Source organism: Saccopteryx leptura, chromosome 9, assembly GCF_036850995.1.
Source record: "Saccopteryx leptura isolate mSacLep1 chromosome 9, mSacLep1_pri_phased_curated, whole genome shotgun sequence".
NCBI lineage: Eukaryota > Metazoa > Chordata > Mammalia > Chiroptera > Emballonuridae > Saccopteryx > Saccopteryx leptura.
The window spans coordinates 43,849,081-43,874,697 of NC_089511.1; the positions used below are offsets into that span (position 1 = coordinate 43,849,081).

A 25,617-nucleotide genomic window follows, 5' to 3' on the forward strand; every position below is an offset into this window, starting at 1 on the left:
AGACACAAAAGACTATATAACATATAATTGCAATTACATGTTTTGACAGCACAAATTAGGAAACTATGCTCTAAGAAATTAGGATAGTGATTTCCTTCAAAGGCAGTGTGACTGGAGGAGATCATGAAATGGAATTTTGAGGGTGTTAGTATAAGGTTATTCTTAATTTATGTGCTGGTAACAAAAGATTTAGCTTAGGAAAATTCATTGCTCTCTTCCCTTACACGTGCCTTTTGGGGAGGAGAATCTGCCATGAGCCCTTAGCACTTCTGCCCATTGTTGCTAAGTATTATGGGCTAAATCGTGCTACCTCTGCCGCCTCCAAAAAAAATTCATGTTGATGTCCTAATCTCCTGTACCTCAGAATATGAACTGAGTTTTTAAATAGGGCCTTTAAAGAACTGATTATATTAAAATAAGGTCCTTAGGGTGGGGACTAATCCAATCTGGTTAGTGTCCTTATAAGATTTAGACCAGACAAGACACCAGACATGTGCGTGCAGAGACATAGCAATGTGAACATACAATGAGAAGATGGCCATCTGTAAACCAGGGAGCCTCAGAAATCAAACAGGTCAACAGCTTGATCTTGGAATTCTATTTTACAGAACTTGAGAAAGTAAATTCCTGTTGTGTAAGTCACCTATTCTGTGTGATTTTGTTGTGACAGTGCTAACCAATACACAGGTATACCACACAAGTCCCCAACTACTCTTTTCTTTTCTTTTCTTTTCTTTTTTTTAAGATTTTATTTATTCATTTTAGAAGAGGAGGAAGAGAGGGGGAGAGAGATAAGGGGGAAGGAGCAGGAAGCATCAACTCCCATATGTGCTTTGACCAGGCAAGTCCAGGGTTTCAAACCAGTGACTTCAGCATTTCCAGGTCAAAGCTCTATCCACTGCACCACCACAGGTCAACCCTGACTACTCTTTTCATCTAGGATATTTCTTAAAGTTGTACTTGCAACCAGAAAATTTGAGAGATGAAGTAATTTCTCACCCTAGACAAAGAGAAGTCTTGTTCTCACAGATTGCTATAAAGTAGCAGGCTCCCCAGACTTGGAGTTCCCTTCCTGTAACATTGCCAGCTGTCGATTTAGGCTTACCCACTTCATGACCCTGGGAATTGGGAGGCACGAAAACTGACATAAACATAAAGTTCAAGCTGCTTGGTGTACCATGAGTAAAGTCTTTTTGTTTTTGACCAGAAATTTTTGTCTTTTGCTGGCTTCCATGAAGCAATAGGCTAGCTCAATAAATTGCAGATAGGGTGAAATCTCAGCCCCTTGAGAAACCTTGACAGTGTATACTATAAGCAGTTTTTTACTCTTAGGACCATGAGAAAATAGACTTCTATCTCCCAAAATGATTTACTGAAAAAGCTTCTGAGAAAGCTCCTCTGCAATCCCAACACGTTGAGCAGGGGTCCCCACACTTTTTACACAGGGGGCCAGTTCACTGTCCCTCAGACCACTGGAGGGCCAGACTATAAAAAAAACTATGAACAAATCCCTATGCACACTGCACATATCTTATTTTAAAGTAAAAAAACAAAACGGGAACAAATATAACATTTAAAATAAAGAACAAGTAAATTTAAATCAACAAACTGACCAGTATTTTAATGGGAACTATGCTCCTCTCACTGACCACCAATGAAAGAGGTGCCCCTTCCGGAAGTGCGGTGGGGGCAGGATAAATGGCCTCAGGGGGCCGCATGTGGCCCGAGGGCCGTAGTTTGGGGACTCCTGATGTTGAGCAAATGTGAACAACCACTCCTTCCTTTAGCACCAAGGATTCTAGGTGAAGGATTTCTGGAGCAGAGGCAGAAATCAGCCATGTTTTCTCCTCGTGCACGTGCTATATTTACTCTCCCTAAGAGTTTTACAGAGGAAGCTCACAGCTTCCCTTGTAACAGGGAAAGATTCTGGGAGTCCAAGTCAGGACCAGGAAGTTTTTTATCTTCTCTGATTAGAGGATAGTCTGACTGAACAAAAGACTGGATATATCTCGTTGGTATTTCAAGTTGAATTATTTTTGCCCTTACCTCTCTCTAGATAATGGCATTCTTTCATGGACCCAAAGAGGAAAAAAATATCAACTTACATTTTCTCTTTTTTTTTCATTTTTAGTGAGGAGGGGAGATAGTGAGACAGACTCCTGCATGTGCCCTGATTAGCATACATGGGCAACAACACAATCAACCTAGCTATTTTTAGCATCTGAGGCTGTTTAGGGCTCTGCCCAAATGAGCCATCCTCAGGGCCTGGGGCTGACACTCGAAGCTATTGCGCCACTGGCTGCTGGAGAGGAAGGAGAGAAGGGGAAGAGAGACGGGGAGAGAAGTAGATGGTCGCTTCTCCTGTGTGCCCTAACTGGGAATCAAATCGGGACATCCACGCAATGGGCCAATGCTCTTTTCACTGAGCCAAGTGGCCAGGGCCCCACTTGTGTTTTCTACCAGCTTTGTTAACCATTCATTTCCCAATACTTTCAGGTCATGTTTTCCTTGGGTTTTTTTTGTTTTTGTTTTAGTCAATCCCTCTCATACTTAGTTTACAAGCTTCCATTTCCCTCCAATTTTGTGCTGTGTGAAACCAATCTTCCCCCTTCTCTCTGCTTTTGCTGATTTCCCCTCTCCTCTGCATTTAGGAACAAAGCTAATAAATGCCTTCAAGAAACTGTAAGTAGATGGTGACTAAAAGCATGTGAAAAGGAAGGTTGGACAAGTTGGTATTAAACCTAGTATTAAGGAATATGTAGATCTCTCTTAAAGATCAATGGAGCAGACTAGATAAGCTGAGAGAATCGTCCCTCATAAAACATATATTAGTAATGAACACAGCGTAGGAACCATCCTTTTAAGTGCATGGCTGAGTTAAAAAAATCCTAATGGAAAGCCTAAGAAACAGGAAAAAAAAGATAAATCAGTAGGAGCATATGCTGTGATGAACCTAGGAGGTCTTCAGATAATAGGAATTGTGGTAGGCACCCCCTAAATTAACCCTTAATGAGTCATTTTCTTGTATAATCCTCTCCCCTTGAATATAGACAGGACTTGTGACTTGTTTCTAGTCAATGGAATATGGCAAAGGTGATGAGACAGCCCCATTTCTGCATTACTTTATAAAAGACTACATCCTAGCAGGCTGGAGTGATAAAATCTGCTGCTGGCCTTGAAAAAATAAGTTGCTAGCACTGGCTGGTTGGCTCAATGAATAGACTGTTGGCCTGGCATGTGGACATCCTAGGTGTGATCCTTGGTCAGGGCATACATGAGAAGTGACCATCTGCTTCTCTTCCCCCCTCTCCCCTTCTCTCTCTCTTTCCCTCTTGCAGCAAGTGGCTTAATTGGTCCCAGCATCATCCTCAGGCACTGAAGATAGCCAAGTTGATGCAAATGTGGGCCTCAGGTGCTAAAAATAGCTCTGTTGATCCAAGCATGGGCCCTAGACAGGGGTTCCCTGGTGGATCCCAGTTGGGGCACATGTGGGAGTTGGTCTTACTATCTCTCCTCCTCTCACTTAAAAAAGAAAAAAGAAAAGAAGAAAGAGAGGAAGGAAGTGGAGGGAGAGGGGGGGGGGAGGAAGGGAGGGAGGGAGGGAGGGAGGGAGGGAGGAGGGAAAGAAAGAAGGGAAGAAGGAAGGAAAGTAAGGGACGGAGGGAGGGAGGGAGGGAGGGAAAGTTGCCATGTTGTAAAGGAACCTGGGAGAGGTCCACATGGAAAGGAGCTATGGGCATACTTTAGGAGCTGCGAACAGTCCCCAAGTGACAACCAGCAAAGAAACAGGGCCTTCAATCCTATAAGCATAAGGATATAATTCTTCCAACAAGAGCTTGAAAGTGGACCCTGAACTCCAGAAAGTCACACAGCACAGCTAGTACCCTGACTGTAGCCTTGCAAAAACCTTGAGCAGAGAACCCTGCTAAGCCATGTACAGACTTCTGACCCATGAAAACTGTGACATTACCTGCTCATTTTGTGGTAATTTGTTATGTAGTAAAAAATAACCAAAACAGAAATAAAAGACTTTACATTTTAATATCTGTAACATGAGATGTTATGAGTCTTAGGAATGAGAGATTCAGAGAATTGGAATTCAGAGATTCAGAGTCCTGCCTAAAGATATGTGCTAAGATGGAAAGAACTTATTTCTCCAGTTTCTACAAATTATGAGTCTTCCTTCGTTGGGCTTTAGGTGAGTTTATTTTAGCTCCAAGGTATGGGAATATCAAACCAGGAATAAACAAGTAAAACTACCCAATTTATAGAAGCCTTGAGATATAAGGCTGGGGGCAGGGGGAGCATCACTTCAGGTTAAGCTATTTCTCTTGAGATTTTCCACAGGGCAAACCTCACTGATCATGCACTTGATCCAAATTAGAAAACACTCAATAAACTGTTTGCTATGAATACATTTCAGTGAACACAATGAAGAGTAGAATTCACACTCCTTCTTGCTCTCAGAAACTATAAATACTTAGAGATTTTATTGGAACTATTGTTAAAATAGTAACCAATAATAGATATTTAAAAACGTGTGGAAAAAAAATACTGTTAAATACACTGGACACGTCTGAGAAAGACTAGATAGATTACACAAAGCAGTTACCTAGCTTGGCATAGCTGAAAAGATAATGGCTAATAATTAGATTAGAGGAAATTAAAGAGAATGTAACTTAGACAGATAGAGATAGGAACTACGAGAGGTCAAGAGGCAATGATGTTGAATGAGAAGTGTCATCCCACATATAAGCAAATTTCTAGAAGAAATCAATAGAGTGAATAAGGAAGAAGAAATAAGCAAAATGTTAACATTTGAGAATTTTCCAGTATTAAAGATATGAATCCTCAGATCACACACACACATACAAATTGCCAAACATTTAAAGAACTAATGCCACTTGACTTGTGGTGGCGCAGTGGGTAACAAGCTGACCTGGAATACTGAGGTCACTGGTTTGAAACCCCAGGCTTTCCCAGTCAAGGCACATACAGAAAACAATTACAAGTTGATGTTTCCCACTCCTATCTCCCTTTTCTCTCCTCTCTAAAAAAATGAATAAAATAAAATATAATAAAATAAAATAAAAAACTAATGCCAGTCCTCAAACTCTTCCAGAAAGGAGAAGAAAAGGAAACACATCCAAACTCATTTTATGAGACCAGCATTGCTCTGATACCAAAACTAAACAAGGACACTACAAAAAAATTACAGGCCAATATCCCTGATGATTATAAATGCAAAAGTCCCCAACAAAATATTAGCAAACCAAATACAATAATAGATTAAAAGGATCATACACCATGATCAAGTGGGATTATTCACATATGGTTCAACATTTGCAAATCAATTTGATACACCACATTAACAAAATGAATTACAATCATATTATCATCTCAACAGTTGCAGAAAAAGCCTTTGACAAAATTCAACATCCATTCATGATTAAAAATTCAAAAAAGTGGATATAATGGGAAAGTACCTCAACCTAAAGACCATATATGACAAGCCCAAAGCTAACATCATACTCAATGATGAAAGACTGGAAGCTTTTCCACTAAGATTAGGAACAGGACAAGGATGCCCACTCCTGTCACTCTTATTCAACATAGTACTGGGGGTATAACTAGAATAATTAGGCAAGAATAAATGAAAGAGACATCAAAAAGATGAAAGAAAGCTGTCTATTTGCAGATGATAGTATATATAGAAAACCATAAAGGCTGCACCAAAAAAACTGTTAGAAAAACTGTTAGAACTGAAACAAAGTCAGTAAAGTTGCAGGATATAAAATAAATATACAAAAATCTTTTGGGCTCCAAGTCTTTTCTCTTGAGATCAAATTTCTGCTTCAGGGTTTCCTTCCCAATACTCCCAAGTTTCTGATCTCCTGGGCTCCCAAATTTTAGAGTCTGTCACCTCCCTCAGTACTCTTTTTTTTTTTAATTGATTGATTCTAGAGAGACAGGGAGGGGGGAGAGTGAGAGACATTCATTTTTTGTTGTTGTTCCACTTAGCTGTGTGTTCATTGGTCACTTTCTGTATCTGCACAGACTAGGGGTCAAACCCACAACTTGGTTGTTTTGGGATGATTCTCTAACCAACTGACCTACCTGGCCAGGGTTCCTTCAGGACTCTTGACTTTTGCTCAAGATGTTCCATTGGACTTGCAAACACCTTCTTGTTCTAGCTCCTCCTTGACTGCTGCAGTCTCTCTCCTTGAGTTATGTCCCCTCTCCCAAGGTATCCTCAAACTCCCTTGAGGTCTCAGGCTCCTTCTCTAGCTTTCAGCTCCTCTCTTATGTTCCCAGAACCCTAACATGGGTATAACCAGAATCTCATCTGAGCCCATGAGCCCCATTTTGCACATAATAAAACAAGTGTAGAGGGATGAAATCACTGACTCAAGATTACTTGTTAAATTGAAAAAGGGACTTGGATTCTGTTTGAATCTAGAATCCACATTCCATTCACACACTATCTCCCATGAAAATTACTATTCATTTGAGAGAAAACTATGTTCAGAAACTGTTAAGCATTTCACTAAAGCAAGCATTATTAACACCATTTTACTTTGAGGAACCCAAAAACTAAGATTAAAGAACTAGTAAGTAGCAGAAGGCCTGGAATTAGAATTCTGAATTCAAAGTTGGCACTCCATATCCTGTTATGTCGGTGAGCACACTAAGGCATAGAGATGTTCAGGAACTTAAATCTAGTACAAAGTTTATAAAGGGGCAAAATTGTATGTCTTCTTTCTCTCATAATAATGCAAAATACATAAATGCCCGCCTGTGCCAGATCCTTTGAAGGAAAAAAAATAGCCAAAAATTTTGAGTACTAGGGCAGACTTTTCTAGGAAATGATGACCAAATACTCTCCAAAGGATGTAGCCCACTGACTGAAGAAATTGCCTCCTCCCCTTAGGACAAAAGTTATCTGTTTTCTCTGGCTACTTCTAGTCTTGAAGAGGAAAAGAAATGTCAGAATATTTGTTACAAAGGATGAATGTCATTTTATTCATTACATAGCGATAGGTTTCTGGGGCTGAATGAAGACAAGCTCCTGTCCAGCCTCCCACCTTGAATTAGGGAATAGGTAAGGAGGCTTAAAAATCTGTGGCCACATTTCATTTCCCACTATGACCCCAAAGTACTAATATTAGGACAACTCAGAGAGTGGGAGTAGTGATGTTGGGCAGCCTCTCAATAAGGTAAGGGTTGACCTGCGGCAGGCTTTTCCAGGCAAGTTCTAGGAACCCATACTGAGCGATGCCCACAGGTTGGATAGTGTGTACTTTGTTCTTCCCAGGTAGGGGTACAACATCCTGGAACTTGAGGGACCCTGCAGGAGCATGGGAACTACCACAAAACAGGCCATAGAATAACCGTTCACCAAGTACCAACTCCTTGGTTTCCAGGGCCTTTTTGTAAATGGTCTCTTGGGGTTGGAGTTGCTTTCTCTGCAGCAACTCTAGTAGAAGCCTCTGGATTCTAGGGGACTTAAGTTGGTACAGGTCCATGAGCTGATAGAACTGTTCCATCCAAGTAGCGCTATCTTCTGCATATCGCTCCTGCAACATCCGCAAAACATGATACAATGCCACAAATGTATCCCATAGAGGAACCTCTTCCTTTTTTTTAGAGTTGGGCTTTGCCTTCTTTAACTGGGGCAACTTAGGGAGCCTGCCTTTATCCTGAAAAGCCCTGAGGTCCTTCTGAAACAGCAGTGCTAGGGTTTGTTTGTCCACAGAGGCATGGGCACCTGTGAAAATGTCTCTTGAGACAGGATAAAAGTGTTGTATTTCCATCTCTTTGAGAGCACTGAATAATTCCCGTACCCGCACACTCCTGTAAGGCTCTCCTAGAAGATGCCAATTTATAGCCATCGGGATTTGAATTCTCTTGGTGATTGATGGTAACCCTGGTGCAGGAATGGGCAGTGGTTTCTTTTTTGTCATGTGAAATTTGGGGGAGTAACCCTTCCCCCTCATGGCCCAGGAGTCCTTCTGGGATATCAAGGCCAGGGATTTTTCATCCTTTCTGGTTGGTTGAATGTGCTTTATCTCCTGGACAGCAGTGGATAACTGTTCTGCCTGCTTTTTCCTGTAGGACTCAGCTAGGGGGTGCCAATTCAGAGATTGTGGGGCTTGAGTTCTGGTAGCTGATGGTAACACCGGTTCAGGGATAAGGAATGGCTCTAGCCAGTTATCTTTTTCTTTTCTTCTAATTGGAGGGATCACTTTTAAGTGCAGTGGCCTCAAAATATCCTTACAGGGTTGTAGTGTAGCTGTGTGACTCATCTCTAGGTTCTGCCTGAAGTGTTTAGCAATGGCTTTAAGATTGGACAGATGCATCCATTTCAAGTATCCCTTTGAAGTGAAGTCTCTGAGGAGTTGGCTCAGTTTATGAAAACTGTCCCTGGAAAGTGGTTCTCCTGCTTCCAGCCTTATTAAGGCATTATTAACCCAGTCCTCATCTGAGAAGCTTGCTTCTGAGTAGTATGGCCTTTCAGCTGGCATAGAAGCAAGCGATGGGGCTGGGGCTGGGGCTGCAACTGGGGTTGGGGCTGGGGCCTGACCCTCAGTTCTCCCCACTGAGGAATCTCGATACTTCAAGGACCACTTCCACCTGCCACCTTTGGGCCTACGTTCAGGTTTCTGTGGTTTTATGATAATAGGGAAGTGGGACACAGGCCCATGAAGGCCTTTTGGGCTATGGGTCTCTAAGCCTGTTTCTATGGCTTGTAAAAGCATGTCCCTGGATTTCTCCAAGTGTACATCCTCTTGTCTTCCCCGTGAACTTGTCATGGGGTATGCTCCAAGTTGACTTTCCTGTCCTTCCAAGTCCAACTGATCCCCTAATATTTTCAGGGCCATGCCCTCTTTTTTTTCTAGGGCTGCTGGAACTAGTGTTTTGAAGGGGCTCTTCAGAACAGTTGGCCAAATAGGTTCATCCATAAATGTGGGATCTCTCTTTCCATGAAGCCATCTTTCTTTCTTAAAAGGCACTTCCCTTCTAGCTGTACCCTCCCTTTCCTCCTCAAGAATCTCATTTTCTTTCACCAGCTTCAAGTAGCTCACTCCTTCCACTGAGAGCTCTGTTTTCAATACTTGGTCCTCTCTTGAGAGCTCTGTCTCCTTAAATATGCCCTCCTTTTCCTTCTCTTTATTCAAGCTTGCTTCATCCTTCTGCTTTTCCTCCTTTGCCTTTTCCTCCTCCTCCTCCTCCTCCTCCTCCTCCTCCTCTTTTTTGATCTTGTCCATTTCTTCATCTTCTACCTCCTTTTCACCTGAGCTTTCCTCTTTCCCCTTCCTAGTTGGCTCCTCCTCTATTTCCTTCTCAGTCAAGCTCTCAGAAAAGCTCTCAAACAGTATATCTCTGATATTCTCTAATAGCCACTTTACTGGGGTCTCTTCTGCTTTATTCTCAATTCTCTTTAGAAGTTTCTTTAGCTGCATCTTTCCTAACAGATTTTCCTCCTGAATCTCCTTTAATATACTCTCTACTTGGATCTTATCTAATATTGTGTCCTGGACCTTCTCTAATAATCTTCGGTCCTCCTCCAAGCTCTCCTCATCAGTCAGTCTTCCCTCTTCTACTTTTCTCTCTTTCTGATCCAGCTCCTCCTTGGTTATTTCCTTCTGTTTCTTAAAAATTTCCCGCTTCTGGCCATCAATTTCACTTCTTTCCATAATAGATGATCTCTCTTCCTCTACTATTTTTATTTCTTCCAATGGCACCATACTAATTCTTCTCATTGTTTTAGCCAGGATCCTCAACAAGTGCCTCACTTTCTTCCTTAAATCCTTTTCCCTGAAACCAGCACCTTGTTCTCCGGAACGAATCCCCCTTCCCATGTCCAATTTCCTCATTGCCTGTATTCTCTCCCCTCCGGTTCTTTCCTTCTTCCTCTCGGCAACACCCATCTCTGTGGTCCTGTCATACGTCAGTTGCCTCTCTTCCTGGAACAATTTACCTTCTTTTTTCATCATTTCTTTCTCTTCTTCAGTTACATCTTTCCTTCTCTTATCTATGCCAACCCCCTCCCTAGCCATTTCCTTTTCTTTCTTCGAAATACGCCTCTCTTCCTTAGCCACTTGACTGTCTTTCTTGGTCAGTCTTTCCTCCAATGCTCTTTCCTCTTTTTCCTGGTATTTTTTCTTCATTTCACTAGTTTGTTCCTTCTCTTCTAGGGACAATTTTTCTTTTTCCCAAGCCCACTGTTCTTTTTGCTTGCTGTCTTTCTCCCCTTTCTGGCCCCATGTTCTCTCCTTCAGGGCCTGTTTCCCCTCTTGTAGAGCTAGTTGCCCTCTTTCCCTGGTCCCGTGTTCTTTTTCCTCAGTGGCTTTCTTACCTCTCCCAACCCATTTCTCCTCTTTTTTAGCTTCTACCTCTTTTTTCATGACTTGTTTCTCTTCTTTTGAGGACACTTTTCCAATTTCCTTTATCTTTTTCTCTTCTGGGACCAGTTTCATTTTTTCTGTGGTCCATCGTTTGTTTTCCTCAGGCTCTTTTTCCACTTTTCCAGCCAATGTCTCCTCTCTCTGATCCTGTCTCTTTTTTCCCCATGCCTGTTCCTTTTCTTTCTGTGACCATTTTCCCATTTCCCCAGCCTGTTCCTCCTCTCTTAGGTCCCCTTTCTTTTTACCCCAGGACTGTTGGCTCTTTTTCTTGGTTGTTATCTCCTGTTTCTGGGCCTTTCTCTCTTTTTCCCAAGCTTTTTCCGCTTTTGGGGCGGCCTGTTTATCTTCTTGTGACAATATCTTCACTTCCCCAAACTTTTCCTCTCCGAGGCCCAGTTTCTTTCTTTCACTGACTAATTGTTTGCCCTTGGCCTCTTTCTCATCTTTCTTGGCCTGCCTCTCTTTCTGGTCTTCTTTCTCCTGCTTCCCAACTTGTCTTTTCCTTTCTTGGATTTGTTTCTTTTTATCAGCCTCTTTTTTCTCCTTTTCTAACCGTTTCTTCCTTTCTTGTGTCAATTTAATCACTCGCTGTACCAAAATGCTCCCTTTTAATGCCCATTCCCCCGCTTCCCCAGAAAGTCCTTCCTGTTTTCTAAATAAATGTTCCTTTTTCTGGGCCAATTTCCCCCTCTCCCAGGCCTCTTCCTCAACATGTTTCTCCATACCCAGAACGTGTTTCTTCTTTTCATAGGGCTTTCTCTCCCTTTCTCGGTTCTCTATGTCCAGGACTAGTTCCTCCTCATCCCAGGCCAACTCCTCCTCTTCCTCACCCAGCTCCTCCTCCTCTTCTTCATGCAACTTCTCTTCCTCTCCCTTACCCAGTTCCTCCTCCTCTCCTTCACTCAGTTCCTCCTCCTCTCCTTCATGCAACTTCTCTTCCTCTCCCTTACCCAGTTCCTCCTCCTCTCCTTCACTCAGTTCCTCCTCCTCTCCTTCATGCAACTTCTCTTCCTCTCCCTTACCCAGTTCCTCCTCCTCTCCTTCATACAACTTCTCTTCCTCTCCTTTACCCAGTTCCTCCTCCTCTCCTTCACTCAGTTCCTCCTCCTCTCCTTCACCCTGCTTCTCCCCCTCACCCAGCTCCTCTTCCCTACCTGCCTTCTCCTCTGCCTGGGACAGCTTTCTGTCTTTCCAGATAGGAAACCCCTCTTCCTGGGTCCACATGCCTTCTTCCTGGGCCAGCAGAGTCTCTTCCCAGTCCCACTTCCTCCTTCCTGGTATTGCTTTCTTCTCTTTCCAGATCACTCCCTTTCTTTCCCCCAGTGGTTTCCCCTCTTTTCCAGGCCGTTTCTTTTCTCCTAGGACTAACTTCTGCTCTCCTCTAGTTAATTTCTTTTGTGAAGAAGCCAGTATTTCTCCTTCCCAAGCTGTTTTTTCTGTTTGATGGGTCAGCTTATCTTTGGTCAATTTCTCCTTTTCCTGAATTAATTTCTTCTTTGGCTTACTCAGTTTTTCTTCTTCCTCAGCTATTTTCCCTTCTTGTCTGGCCAGTTTCCTTACCTCATTTTTAAATTTATTTTTCTCTAAGACTCGGTGACTTTCTAAAAAAGGAATTTTCTTTTTCTTGACTTGAGAAAATGCCTTGCCCTTCTTTAATACTTTACGCCCTTGTTTTCTCAATCCTACTGTTTCTTCTTCCTTGAAATCCTCTTCTTTCATTTTTTCTGTTATAACAAGTGGTTCTTCCACCACTTCGTGATACAATTCTGATGAGCCCTTTAAAAGCGGACATATCTCTTGGAAGATATCCCAGCTGGGATGTCGGGGAGTAAGCACCGCCTGAGCCAAGTCCACCAATTCTTGACCTAGATCCCTGATCATTTCTGGATGGAAACTTGCTATCCTTGAGGTGACAAGAGAGCAGATGTCATTTCGCCAATTCCTGATGTCTGCTCTACCTATGCGTCCAGGGGTCCCAGCCAAACCATGGCCGCTCTTTTCCAGTTTCTTTTCTGTATCAGTTCTTTGCTCAGTGATCATTATGACTTCTTCCATGGGTTCTTCTGCAGTTGTCTTGGAAATATCCTTCATATCTTTTTTCTCTTTCAATTTAACATTTACTTTTTCTCGGGTTTTCTTCATTGCCCCTTTCCAAAGCTTTATGTACTTAAGTATTTCCAGCGTAGGGATCACCTTTTCATAGTCTTTCATGCCATATTGATCTATGGCCTTCATAAACTTTGTGACCTCCACTGCCTCTGTGACATCCAGGGCTTCTGTGGCATCCAGCATGGTCTCCTTAGATTCAGCACCCTCTTGGTATTCAGCTGGGCTGAGAGTTCTCAGTGGCCACTCTGGCTCTAAGGTAACATCCTGTATATCAATTTGCTCTGATATCCTGGCCTCTCTTTGTTCACCTTCATCTTTTGAAGGCATCAAAACAGAGCTAAAATCTACAAATTCTGTCTGTTCCTCCATCTTGGAAACTCTCAGGTCCTTTTTAACTGCAGAAATATTGGGAGGAAAATAGTTAAGAAAACCACAGAGGTCCTGAGTGAGATCCCTTGTAATACCTAGTTCAATGAATGACCATAATGGTACACAGGCAAAGGGACTAAGGCTTTACAGTACAGAAGCATGTGCTGTTTTATCTCAGCTTCCATATCCTAAAGAAATAAGACCTTGGGATTTGTTGTGCGGTAGACCTTCCCCAGGAAGGCTACTTGCCTAACTCTGTTCCCACTGGTATCTTTTTATATACTTTGTTCTCATGACCCTGCCTTTTGGTGCCCTGATATGAAACCCAAATATGCCCTTTACATTACCCCATACATACTAATCTTTCTGCTTTTTGCTTGAACATATGTCATTCTTTTCTTCACTTCAGTGATCTTTCCAGGTTTTGACAGGGGTGTGTGTGACAACATCAGGTTTTCATTCAGCTGCTGCTCCACCTGTCTCAGTAAGTACTGCAAATCATTAGCCCGAATCCCCAGAAGCTGGTCCAGAGAGGTATCTCCAATAAATTCCTCCCTACAGAAGTCAAGGGAAAATAAAGATGATACTGAGCCAGTAAAAAAAAAAAAAAAAAGGAGGAAGAGGAAGGAGAGAGGGAGGGTAAAAGATAGAAAAGAGGGAGAGGGGGGAAGGAAAGAGGGAGGGTAAAAGATAGAAAGGAGGGAGAGGGAAGGAGGGAGGGGTGAAGGGTGAAGGAAGAAGAGGGAGAGGAGGAGAAACTACAATGTAAGAGGCAGGGATAAAGTAGATATTTAAGACAGAGTGGTCTTAAGTAAAGGATGGATAAATAAGAATCAAGGATAGCAAGGAATAGAGTAGTCAGAGTGATACAACATGATTCTTTGCTTGTGAGATTTGTGCCTTACTGTCTTGAGGAATCTTCAGGAAGTGAGGAAAAGATGGAAGGGTAGGCTAGTCAATGATCAGGGCAAAAAAAGGTACATGCATTAGGGAGAAAAAAGCAAATAGAAACAAAGAAAATAGTGAGAAGAAAAGAATAGGGGGAAAAGTTGTGGAAAAGATGAAGAAATCAGATTCTGGAGATTCGTAGTGAGAAGGAACGGAATGGGGGAAGATCGCTGCCCAACTTACTGCATGTTCTGGAAGGTTTCTTGTTTCTTCAGCAGGCTTACCAGCATGGTCTTAGTTTGGATGCCCGTGACTCTTAACATAAGATATAAAGCCTTAGCCCGCACATTTTTATCTTTGTCCATCAATCCTACAGCCAGTGGTATAGCAAAGAGAGGACTCATGAAATTTAGCCTCTCTAGTCCCTCCCAGGCCAGCTTACGGATCTGTGGGTCAGAATGTGTCGTATCTTCCAGGAGGCGACAAGCAGTCTCAGAGCATAAACTTGAAGATACTTGACAAGTGGCAAAAACTTGTGCCAGGGCACTAACGTATATCTTGTATTGCTCTACAGAACAGTAAACTGTGAGGTTGAGAATGGCCTCAATTAAATTATGTATAAGTCTTTCATCCAGTTTTCTTCCTATCCAATTTAAGTTTGTCAAGTGCGCAAGAATATCAAATAAAGTTTGTTTCCACTCCCTGGATTTATCCTCTTTACTCTTTGAGATTTGCTCTTTTACTGGAGACATAGGTGACAGTGCCTGGTATCTGAAGAGGTGAGTCTCGTCCCAGTCCTTATCTCGGTAGGGTGGGTACAGATCACGGAGTAGGAAGATTGGGGTGCCCTCAGGCCAAAGTCGGGCACGAACCACTGAATTGGGGATGTAGCCATCAGGAGCAAAGGGCCACTGCTGTCCATGACCAAAGAAGCACCGTAATATATGGTAGGGGTTCAATCCATCCCAGCCAGCCAGCCGTAACTGAGCAGGAATCAAGTGTGAGGGACGATTATGCTTGGGGTCCAGAGTAGAAGAATAAATATCCTTATCCTCCAAAAAATGGAGTTTGGGTTCTTTTTCAGTCACAGAGGAAATATGTCTCTCTTCCTCTACAACATGGGGCACAGTATTGTCAAAGGCAATGACTCGTTTGTTAACAAGAGCCTCTAGCCCTTGTAATTCCTGCAGCCCTTGTCCAAGGTAGACAAATTTGGGTACAAATACTATTTCAAATGAAAAGAAGAAGCTAGGCAGAAAGGGTCTTGGGACTTCATGTATTTCATCAGCATTGTTAAGGATAGCTAGGTGAATCAGCTGAGCTAGAGGGAGCAATTTTAAACAGGATACCAGGTAAAGACTCTGGTTGAAAGTCAAAAGCAGGTCACCCCGATTATTGGCAAAGCAGAGTGGGCCAAAATGCAGTGATGAATCCAACTCAGTTATGAGTCTACCATGGAAGGTCCAGATCCGGACTGAGCCATCAGTGCCCCTTGTGACAAAAAGTTTCAGGGAAAGGCAGACATCAAATGAAGTGATGGCACAGTGATGCAAGCATTTTGTCTCTTTAAACTTAGAACTTTGTTTTGATTTTGAAGATGTTGGAAAATCTTGGTAGTGCCAGAGACGCCAGCAGTGGTTCTCAGTGATGGCACCTACAGAACCTGGCAAGAGTATTACATGTTTTAGGACGCAACTACAGAAAATTTTGCTGACAGGCTGTAGAATTACCTTGTTTTCCTGAAGCACAGCTTCTGTCAGCTGTACAATGTTATCGATGCCATAAGAACAAAGCAAGGAATTTTCCTGGGGACCTTCCAGGGTAGACAATGCTAATACTGCCCCCAAGTGAACAGTCTTCTCTGTTCGGGCACAAGTATAATGGGAGAGGATTCTCACAATGCCACTTTCATGCCCACAGAACATCAATCCTACTAGGCCCTTACCCAGATGGGACTGCCCATAGGCCAGGCATCTTACTCTATCCTCAGGGTTTACTGAAGTGCACACAAGATACTTGGCTGTGCAAGGAGAGCGTGTTGTATCAAACACCAGAACTTCTGAGCTTTTTGTTGCCACAAAGAGCTCCTCTCTGTCTGAGTCATAGGCCCAAGTCACAGCCTTATCCACGACTAGCAGAGGCCAGGTGATAACAAGGAGATCTCCTGTAACTGGAGACAAGAAGCGCAACAAACCATCTTTAGTGGCACACAGGATCCGAGTCCAATTACGGCCACAGCAGACCCGCTGCACCTGCTGGGGAGCTGAGCCGCAGACATTGAAGAGAGTATAAAAGTAGGGCAGACTGTACAATGAGAAAGTGTGGGTAGTCTGGCAGAAAAAAGTGGTGTTATCAATAAACTGCAGTTGCTGCAGCTCTTCATCAATATCCAGCTGTCTTAGCAAGTTCCCAAAAGCAAGATTCCATTCCCTCACTACACCTTCACTGCCAGCTGTTAGTAAGGTATAGGTCTCTGGCCGGCTATGGATACATATCACTGAGGAGGAATGGGCCTGGAATCTGTGGAGGAAATTACCCCGGGCTAGACCCCAAGCATGGACCTCTCCGTCCCTGTTTCCAGCATACAAATACCCCTGAGAGACACAAGTGAAGGAGCAGGTAATGGGGGAGCCACTGGCTATGGGAGTGAACTTCTTTACCTCTATCAGCTGGCCCTCGCCCTGGAGTGTGAAGACTCTCACCGTATTCTCAGAAAGAGCTAGCAAGGAGTCCTGGGGGCCATTGAGGGAAAAGCCTTGTACAAGCTCATGACCAGGCATGGACACTGTTTGTGCCATCTGAAGACCCCTGCCATTTGGTAAGATAAACCAGGTAACCACAGCCCCCAAGGCACCAGAAAGTAGAATCTCAGTTTTTGGGTCGTAGCAGAGGCAGCTGATGGAGAAATGACAGTGCACTGTACCCAGAAATGTGAATGCTTGATGGTGGTCTCCAAAGAGCCACAGGTGCATGTCACCACAGTAAGCAATTAACATGTGGTAGGAACCTGTGTGGACCATTGCTTTGATGGGTGGCACTTGATCTGTTAGGTGAAACTTCATCTTCTCTATCATTCCTTTCATTTCTGTATCTTTTTTCTGTATCCAAAGTATTGCCTAGAAGAGGATGAGAGATGAAAGACTGACCATGAAAGCAAATATCTCCCAAAAGTGAGGGATAGGAAAAAGTTGAATTTTTAGATCATTCCAAATGAAATGAATATAGACTTTGGGAGTATCCTGGTACTAGGAGTCAGGTATGTAATAGAAACTTAAGGCTCTTTCCTTGGCCTTTAGTCTACTCTATGCGAAAAATGAATTCTATGGACCTGAGGTACTAGAGGTAAGCAAGGATCACTATATCCAGATCGAATTGGGATATGGAGACGGGTATTAAAATCAGCTAACTCAGAATCAACTTCATCATTCTGAGATCAGGGCAGTTTAAGCATGATGCATGTAAAGTAGATTAAGAAGGGGGGGGGGGAAGATGAGATAGACTTACCTGCATTTGTTTTGAATATGGTTCCATCCAGTTTAAGGAGACAAAATAGTTGACATTGGTTGAGTAGAAGCAAATGAAAGGCTTGTTCTTGGGATGATAAGGCTCTTGGTACAGAGTCTCAGGCCAGTCACTCAGTATAACCACATCATTCCTTGGTTTTCCAACAACCTGAGAGAGAAGAGTAGCCTGAGCTAAGAGGCCTGAGTCCCCACTCATTCATTTAATAAATATTTTCTGAGGGATTAATGGAAATTTGTTTTCTTTTAACTAACAAACATTTATTCATCCTACTTCTGAAAAGCTTTACTTCAGAAGTCATCCCTCGCTCACCTTCAGAATATACCCTAATTAATCAAAGGACTTCCAGCCTCTCTCAGCCAAGGTTCCATAAGAGAAGTAAGCCTTAATGTCCTACAGTATTCATTCTACATAATGAATTAATTTCTTCCCTATGCATCTAGACTGCTCTTAGTCATGTGCCATCCTCAAGAGAACTGAGAAAAGACCCTCTCAAATCATTATCTGTGTTCCATGGTTCTATGAAGAATCACATTTGAGAAAGGCTGGTATGTTCTATCACAGACATGGGATACAATACTAAGCAAAAGACACACGGCCTTAGCTCTCAAAAGTCAAGAATCCAGTGGGGAAAGGGTGGGGGGACATAGGTTACAGAAACAACCAACAAATGATTATACCAAACAATTAAGGAATACAATCATATATAAGTATGACAAAGAAATCCAACTTTGGCAAATACCTTTACCATTCATATTTAAAATAATTCTTCAAAGTTCATACTGACACCCAAAGGACCACTTCTGTCACAATCACTAAACCGTCTATGGGAAAATCATACTTCATGGACATAGTATGTCCACCATATATAACAGCTAGACCCCGTGGCTTGCCTCCCCTTCACTATTCTTATGTGCATACAAGGGAAACATTTACTATTCACAACATGGAATTAGCTGTGCTTCAGCTCTAACATTCTGTATCCTATCCAGTGGGGTATGTGTGTGTGTGCGTCTATCAAGGGAGATAGATACCTCTTAATATGTTATACAGTAGGACATATACAATACACACTACCTTCCAGTGATGTTGCATACACTTATGATATAAATATGTGAACTCCTCATTCCGATCAGCGAAAACTGAGGCTCATAAAGTTTAATTTTGAGGTCTCTCTTCTTAGCAGATACTTGTACTATACCTGAGTCTTGCAATGCTCCATGAATTTAACTCTCCAAGGTATATCCTCTGTATCAAAATCTGTATAATGACTACATAAGATGTAAAGTAAAATACCATGTGAAACTGAAGTATTAATATTTTTTTATTTAAAATGTCCATAGTGCCTGCTTCCTGCATACAAAAAGGACTTGAAATTATATGGAGGCCAATATCTACAACTCAGAATCTATCATCTCCTTACACTTCTCATTTTCAGATCTTTCTGTATTTGGAGAGAATACAGAATACGGAGAGTTGGAGAGCTTCTAGCACCCACTGTCATTGCTGATTCAGTAATTGCAGCAGAGTTGAGAGAAAACACCCTGGTATCTGAGCTCCTGATCCCCCATCCCTCTTCATTAATTAAGAAAGTTTATTTATATACTCCATATTCCATTAGTTAATGACCATTCTTTTTCTCCTTTCCAGACTTATGTATAAATATTCATTCATTCATTCAATAATATCAATGCTTTTTCTACATAGACAAAGAATGTCTTAAACCCAAGCAATGTATCTGTGGCTGACACTACTGTTGCCTACTACATACCAATGTCTCTTCCTTCCTCTTACCCCTTCTTCCATCCCAACCAAACCCTGATCTTGCTTAGCATGATCATGGACCCAAAGTTCCTGGCAACACAGAGGGACACTATGGTCTTCCAAAGCTGGCATAGACTTGTGCTCTCTGGCCTTTCTCCTACCTACTTGCAATTTAAAGTTAATATCTGGAAGTGCAGCAACAATCTTGTAACCTTAGAATAAAAGCTAAAATACTAACAATAGTGGAAAAGACAGAATAATAACTTGGGTCCTAAGACAAAGATGCTTCCTGCTTGTTTAATCCATGTAAGCCTGTTTTCTATATTTCATAGCAGAACGTTATAACTAATGTTATCATCATAATCTAGGAGGAGGAGTTGTTTAGGGGTATGGGAGGGCCCTTCCAAAGCTGCTCACATGTTTCCTGTGCCACAGTGGGCCTTGGCAGCAATAGATAATTAGTCCAAGCCCACCAGGGGCATCTCTCTCATACCTTTACATCCTTCAACACATTATTTATGAGGATTTTCAAGTCCTTCCACTCAGGGATAAGTCTGGGTGAGGCTGACATCCTTGTGATATTCCAGCTCTTTACAGACATGTGGGATTACAGAACCTGTGGAAGGTAAGAGTGACAATCACAGCATCTGACATTACACTGGAAATTAAAGAAATTGAGAAAGAAAAGAACAACAGGGAAAGTTAGTAAAGGAGAGAAGCAAAATCAAGGTCCTGTCTAGGTAGTTCACTTGATTAAAGCATCCTCCCAATGTGCCAAGGTTGCAGATTAAATCCTCAGGGCATATACAAGAATCAATCAATGAGCCCTGGCTGGTTTATTCAGTGGATAGAGCATCAGCTCAGCGTGCAGAAGTTCTCGGTTTAGTCCCCAGTCAGGGCACACATGAGAAGCAACCATCTGCTTCTCTTCCCTCCCTTTCCCCTTCCACTATCTCTTCCCCTCTTGCAGCCAGTGGTTTGATCAATTTGAGCATTAGCTCCAGACGGGGGTTGCTGAGTGGGTCCCAGTTAGGGTGTATGCAGGAGTCTGTCTCTCTATCTCCTCTTCTCACACTTAAAAAAAAAGGAATCAACCAATAAATACATTAAAAAGTGAAACAACAAATTGATATTGCTGTCTTTCTCTCTCAAAATCAATAAATAATTAAAATAAAATAAAATAAAATAAAGTTGCCAAATGAACAACTAAGGTGCTGCAATGAAGAATTGATGTTTCTCATCTCTCTCCCTTCCTGTCTGTCTGTCCCTATCTGTCCCTCTCTCTGACTCTGTGTGTCTGTCACAAAAAATAAAAAATAAGGCCCTGGCTGGTTGGCTCAGCGGTAGAGTGTTGGCCCAGCATATGGAAGTCCTGGGTTCAATTCCCAGCCAGGGCACATAGAAGAAGCGTTCATCTGCTTCTCCACCCTTCCCTCTCTCCTTTCTCTATGTCTCTCTCTTCCCCTCCTGCAGCTAAGTTGGCCCGGGTGGTGAGGATGGCTCCATGGCTTCCGCCTCAGGTGCTAGAATGGCTCCGGCTGCAACAGAGCAATGCCCCAGATGGTAGAGCATCACCCCCTAGAGGCATGCCAGGTGTATCCTGGTTGGGCACATGCAGGAGTCTGTCGGACAGCCTCCTCACTTCTAACTCCAGGGGAAAAAAAATGAGAAGAAGCTATATCAAGACTGGTAGGAGAGGCAGAGACCTGGACAGGTTGGTCTCACACCCACATGTGGCAGTTAAAATCAGGACAGATATCTCAGCTACACAGGTCCCTCACTGTGCAGGGGTCCTAGCCTTACACCAGGCTCCCCATCCCAGGGTTCCAGTTCCAGGAAGAAAAGTCTTCATAATGTCTGGCTGTGAAAGTGGAGACTGTGGCTGAGTGAGACAGGGATCTGCCAGATCCCAGGCATTCCTCTTAATGGGTCCACACATGGACATAATTTGCTGATGGACTCACTCACTCTGAGCTCCAGCACTGAAGCAGCAGCTCAAAAGTCACCAGACGGCCCTGGCCAGTTGGCTCAGCGGTAGAGCGTCGGCCTGGTGTGCGGGGTACCCGGGTTCGATTCCCGGCCAGGGCACATAGGAGAGGTGCCCATTTGCTTCTCCACCCCCCCTCCTTCCTCTCTGTCTCTCTCTTCCCCTCCCGCAGCCGGGGCTCCATTGGAGCAAGGATGGCCCGGGCGCTGGGGATGGCTCCTTGGCCTCTGCCCCAGGCGCTAGAGTGGCTCTGGTCATGGCGGAGCGACGCCCCGGAGGGGCAGAGCATCGCCCCCTGGTGGGCAGAGCGTCGCCCCTGGTGGGCGAGCCGGGTGGATCCCAGTCGGGCGCATTAGGGAGTCTGTCTGGCTGTCTCTCCCCGCTTCCAGCATTCAGAGAAATGCAAAAAAAAAAGGCACCAGACACATTTGGGAAAATACTGAATTGTCTGGCTTTGTGGTGAGTGCTGAAGGGGCAGCCTTCTCCCAGATTGAAATGATGGCAGAAGCCATCATTCCTTTGCTGAGTCCTCCCCTTACAGACACAGGTGGACACCATATTTGAGTCTCCATCAACCTGACTAAAACTGTTCACCTAGCCCTGGTGACTCTCTGAGACCCTGCCCCACCCAACCTGTGGGCCCACCCAAGCCAATCCCAGTGGCTTTTTTATATGAATGGCCTGTCTTAGCTCATTCTGAAGACTTTCCTAAAGTCTTTCAAAGGTTCACAAACCCCAAACAAGCAGCATCTGGCTTAAGCATGTCATGTACCTCAGGCCCAGTACTAGTTTATAGCAACTCAGTTCACAGCGTGGCCTCTCCCAGGCACCTCCAAACCCAGTACAAGTAGCAGCCATCTACAGATCACTTTGTAGCTCATGCTGGGTGGCCCTGGGAAGGGCACAGGTGGCAGTTGAACTGGGGTGTACCTTTTGAGAGGTCCCAGAGCAACCATGCCTGGTGACCAGCCTTAGACCACACTAAAGTGCCACCCAATCACCTCCATGAGTAATGTAATCAATGGGTAGACTCTATGGGCAACAGAGCCTCACTGAAGTGAGTTCTGCTCCATGGGGGGTGGGAGGGCTGCACAGCAGTTCTTCCACTGTAGCCATGGCCAGTCTTTGTAGATAATCAGTCAGAAGGTAAATCTCTCCCAGTGACATGCCAGCAGTAATCAAGGCTCAACAACAGGAGGGTGCACAGAGCATGCATGGGTGGTATGCCTGGACACCCCAGCTTGGGTGACTAAGGAGGCTGCACCATTGGGCCCTACAGGGCAACTATTAAATAAGGCCCACCATACCAAGACTAGGAGACATAGCAGATACCTAATACACAGAAATGAACAGAGAGAGGTAGCCAAAATGGGGAGACAAAGAAACATGTCCCAAATGAAAGAACAGGACTAAAAGAAAAAAAAAGGTAAATAAATGAAATGGAGGTAAGCAAACTACCAGATATGAAGTTCAAAACAATAGTTATAAGGATGCTTAAGGATCTTAATGAGCATACACTTCAACAGCATAAAAAAGGACACAGAGAACATAAAAAGAACTCATTCAAAAACGAAGAATACAATAACTGAAATGCAGAATATACAGAATAGAACTCACAGTATATTAATAAAGGAGAGGATTGAATCAGCAATTTGGAAGACAATGTAGCAGAAAATACCTAATTGGAGTGGAAAAAAAAAAAGAGGATTTAAATAAAGAGCATAGTTTACGGGAACTCTGGGACAGCACCAAGTATAGTAACATCCACATCACAAGGGTACCAGAAGAAGGAAAGAGCAAGGAATTGAGAATCTATTTAAGAAATAATGATGACTCAAAAGTTCCCTAACCTGGTGAAAGAAAGAGACACACAATTCCAAGAAGCATAGAGAGTCCCAGAAATATGAACCTAAAGACAACTACACCAAGACTCATCATAATTTAAATGGCAACAGTTAAAGACAGAGATCTTAAAAGCATCAAGAGAAAAGCAGTTAGTTACCTACAAATAACCTCCCATAAGACTGTCAGCTGCTTTCTCAACAGAAATTTCGCAGGTCAGAGGGAGTGGCAAGCAATATTCAAAGTAATGAAAAGCAAAGAGCTATAATCAAGATTATTGTACCTTGCAAAGCTATCATTTAGAACTGAAGGACAGATAAAGAGCTTCTCAAACAAGAAAAAGCTGAAGGAGTTCATCAGCACCAAACCAGTAGTACAGTAAATTTTAAAGGGTCTTTCTTAAAAAGAAAAAAAAGAACTAAAAATATGAATAAAATGATAATAAATACATATTTATCAACAATTACTTTACAAATGAATTAAATGCTCCAATCAAAAGACATAAGGTGGCTGAATGGATAACAAAACAAGACCCTTACATATGCTGTCTATAAGAGATTCACTTCAGATCTAAATAAACAAACAGACTGAATAGTAAAGGGATGGGAAAAGACATTTCCTGAAAGTGAAAATGAAAAAAAAAGCTGGGTTAACAATACTCATACAAGACAAAATAGACTTTAAAATAAGGGCTACAAAAAGATACAAAGAAGGACCCAGCACTTCCGCTTCTGGTTGTTTACCCAAAGAAACCTAAAACACTAAATCAAAAGAACATATGCATCCATATGTTCATTGCAGCATTATTTACAATAGCCACAATATGAAAGCAACTTAATTGTCCATCAATAAATGAATGGATAATGAAGTGGTGCATAGATACAATGGAACATTACTCAGCCATAAAGGGAATGAAATCTTGCTATCTACAACAATATGGATAGAACTAGAGGGTATTGTGCTGAGTGAAGTCAGAAAGATAAAGACAAATGTCATATGATTCACTTACATGTGAAATCTAAAAATAATAATAATAAACGAACAAGCAGAATGAAACAGACTCAGGTACAGAGAACATTCTGACAGTGCCGTATTGGAGGGGGTTGGGGGATGAGTGAAAAAGGTGAGGGATTAAGAAGTACAAATTGAGGTCAGAGTAATGGCAGAGTGAGAGATACCCTTGATCTCTCCCTTTGAAATTTCAACAAATTGAACAGCTATAACTCAGCAAAGGAACATCAGCTGGGGTCGCAGGCTTGCCTGAAAGATCAACTAAAGGTGGGATGGGTAAAGATGGAAGGCAAAAGATAAGAAGTACTCAGAATAGGGAGAGGCCTGGACTGTCTGGATTTTCATCTGCTAGGGCTCCAGAGAGGGGAGAAACCCAGAGTGTCTGGTTTTCTTCTGCTGGGAGGAGCAGAGAGATTGGGGGGCAATGAGAGAGATACTGAACCAAAGTGGCAGCTGAGTGTGGGGTCACTGCCAGTGCTCCCACAGTCTGCTAGGTGTTTTCTGTTTGATTTCTTAACAATACTGCTCTCAAGTGACATGTAGGCAGAAAAAACTAGTATCATGGGTAACCAAGAAAGAGATGCAGTTCAGAAAGAAAATGAAAATTTTCCAGAAAGCAATCTCAATCACATAGAAAGTTTGGAGTTAAATGATAGGGGGTTCAAAATTTAAGCTCTGAAAATACTCAATGAGATGTGAGAAAACACTGATAGGCAATTTAATGTGCTCAGAAAACAAATTAATGAACGAAACAAGTACTTCACCAAAGAGATTGAAACTAAAAAAGAACCAAACAGCCTGACCAGGAGGTGGCAAAGAGGATAGAGTGTCAGACAGGGATGCAGAGAACCCAAGTTTGAAACCTCAAGATCGCAGATTTGAGTATGGGCTCATCTGGCTTGAGTGTGGGCTCACCAGATTGAGCACAGTCACTGGCTTGAGTGTGGGATCATAGACATGACCTCATGGTCGCTGGCTTGAGCCCAAAGGTCACTGGCTTGAGCAAGGGGTCACTCACTTGGCTATAGCCCCCCAATCAAGGCACATGTAAGAAAGCAATCAATGAACAACTAAGATGCCACAATAAAGAATTGGCACTTCTCATCTCTCTACCTTCCTGTCTGTTTGTCCCTCTCTCTCTCACTAAAAAGAAAAAAAAAGAACCAAACAGAGATGAATAACTCAATACACTGAATTGAAAAATGAACTAGCAAGTTTAGACCATCAAACAGGCCAGATCAAAGAGAGAATTAGTGACATTGAAGACTGGCAATGAGATGATACAAGAATTGTCTGACTCCATTAAAAAGAGCAATGTAAGAATAATAGGTATATCAGAAGAAGAAGACAGGGAGATGGGAATGGAGTGCCTATTTAATCAAATAATTGCTGAGAACTTCCCAAGATTATGGAAAAATATACTCGAATCCAAGAAGCAAACAGAATGCCTAGTAACCTCAACCCAAACAGGCCTTTTCCTAGGCACACTGTATAAACTGTCAAAAATCAATGATAAAGAGAGAATCCTCAAGACATTCAGGGAAAAGAAGAACACAATAGCCTGGCCTGTGGCAGTGCAGTGGCTAGAGCATTGACCTGGGACACTAAGGTCACTGGTTCAATACCCTGGGCTTGCCCACTTGAGGCATATACAGTACAACAAGCAAGCAAGCAACAACTAAAGTGAAGCAACTATGAGTCGATACTTCTTGCTTC

General features: G+C 42.8%; 1 protein-coding gene across 1 annotated transcript; it reads right to left on the bottom strand.

Moving 5' to 3' along the window:
• Positions 1 to 7,175: 7,175 nt before the first annotated feature.
• LOC136381488 (WD repeat-containing protein 87-like) lies at positions 7,176 to 19,632 on the bottom strand. Its single transcript, XM_066350220.1, has 6 exons — positions 19,555 to 19,632; positions 17,280 to 17,447; positions 14,019 to 16,891; positions 13,246 to 13,442; positions 11,480 to 12,913; positions 7,176 to 11,254 (listed from the first exon to the last, which is right to left on the bottom strand). The coding sequence occupies exons 1-6, from the start codon at positions 19,630 to 19,632 to the stop codon at positions 7,176 to 7,178; spliced, it is 8,829 nt and encodes a 2,942-aa protein (XP_066206317.1).
• Positions 19,633 to 25,617: the final 5,985 nt, after the last annotated feature.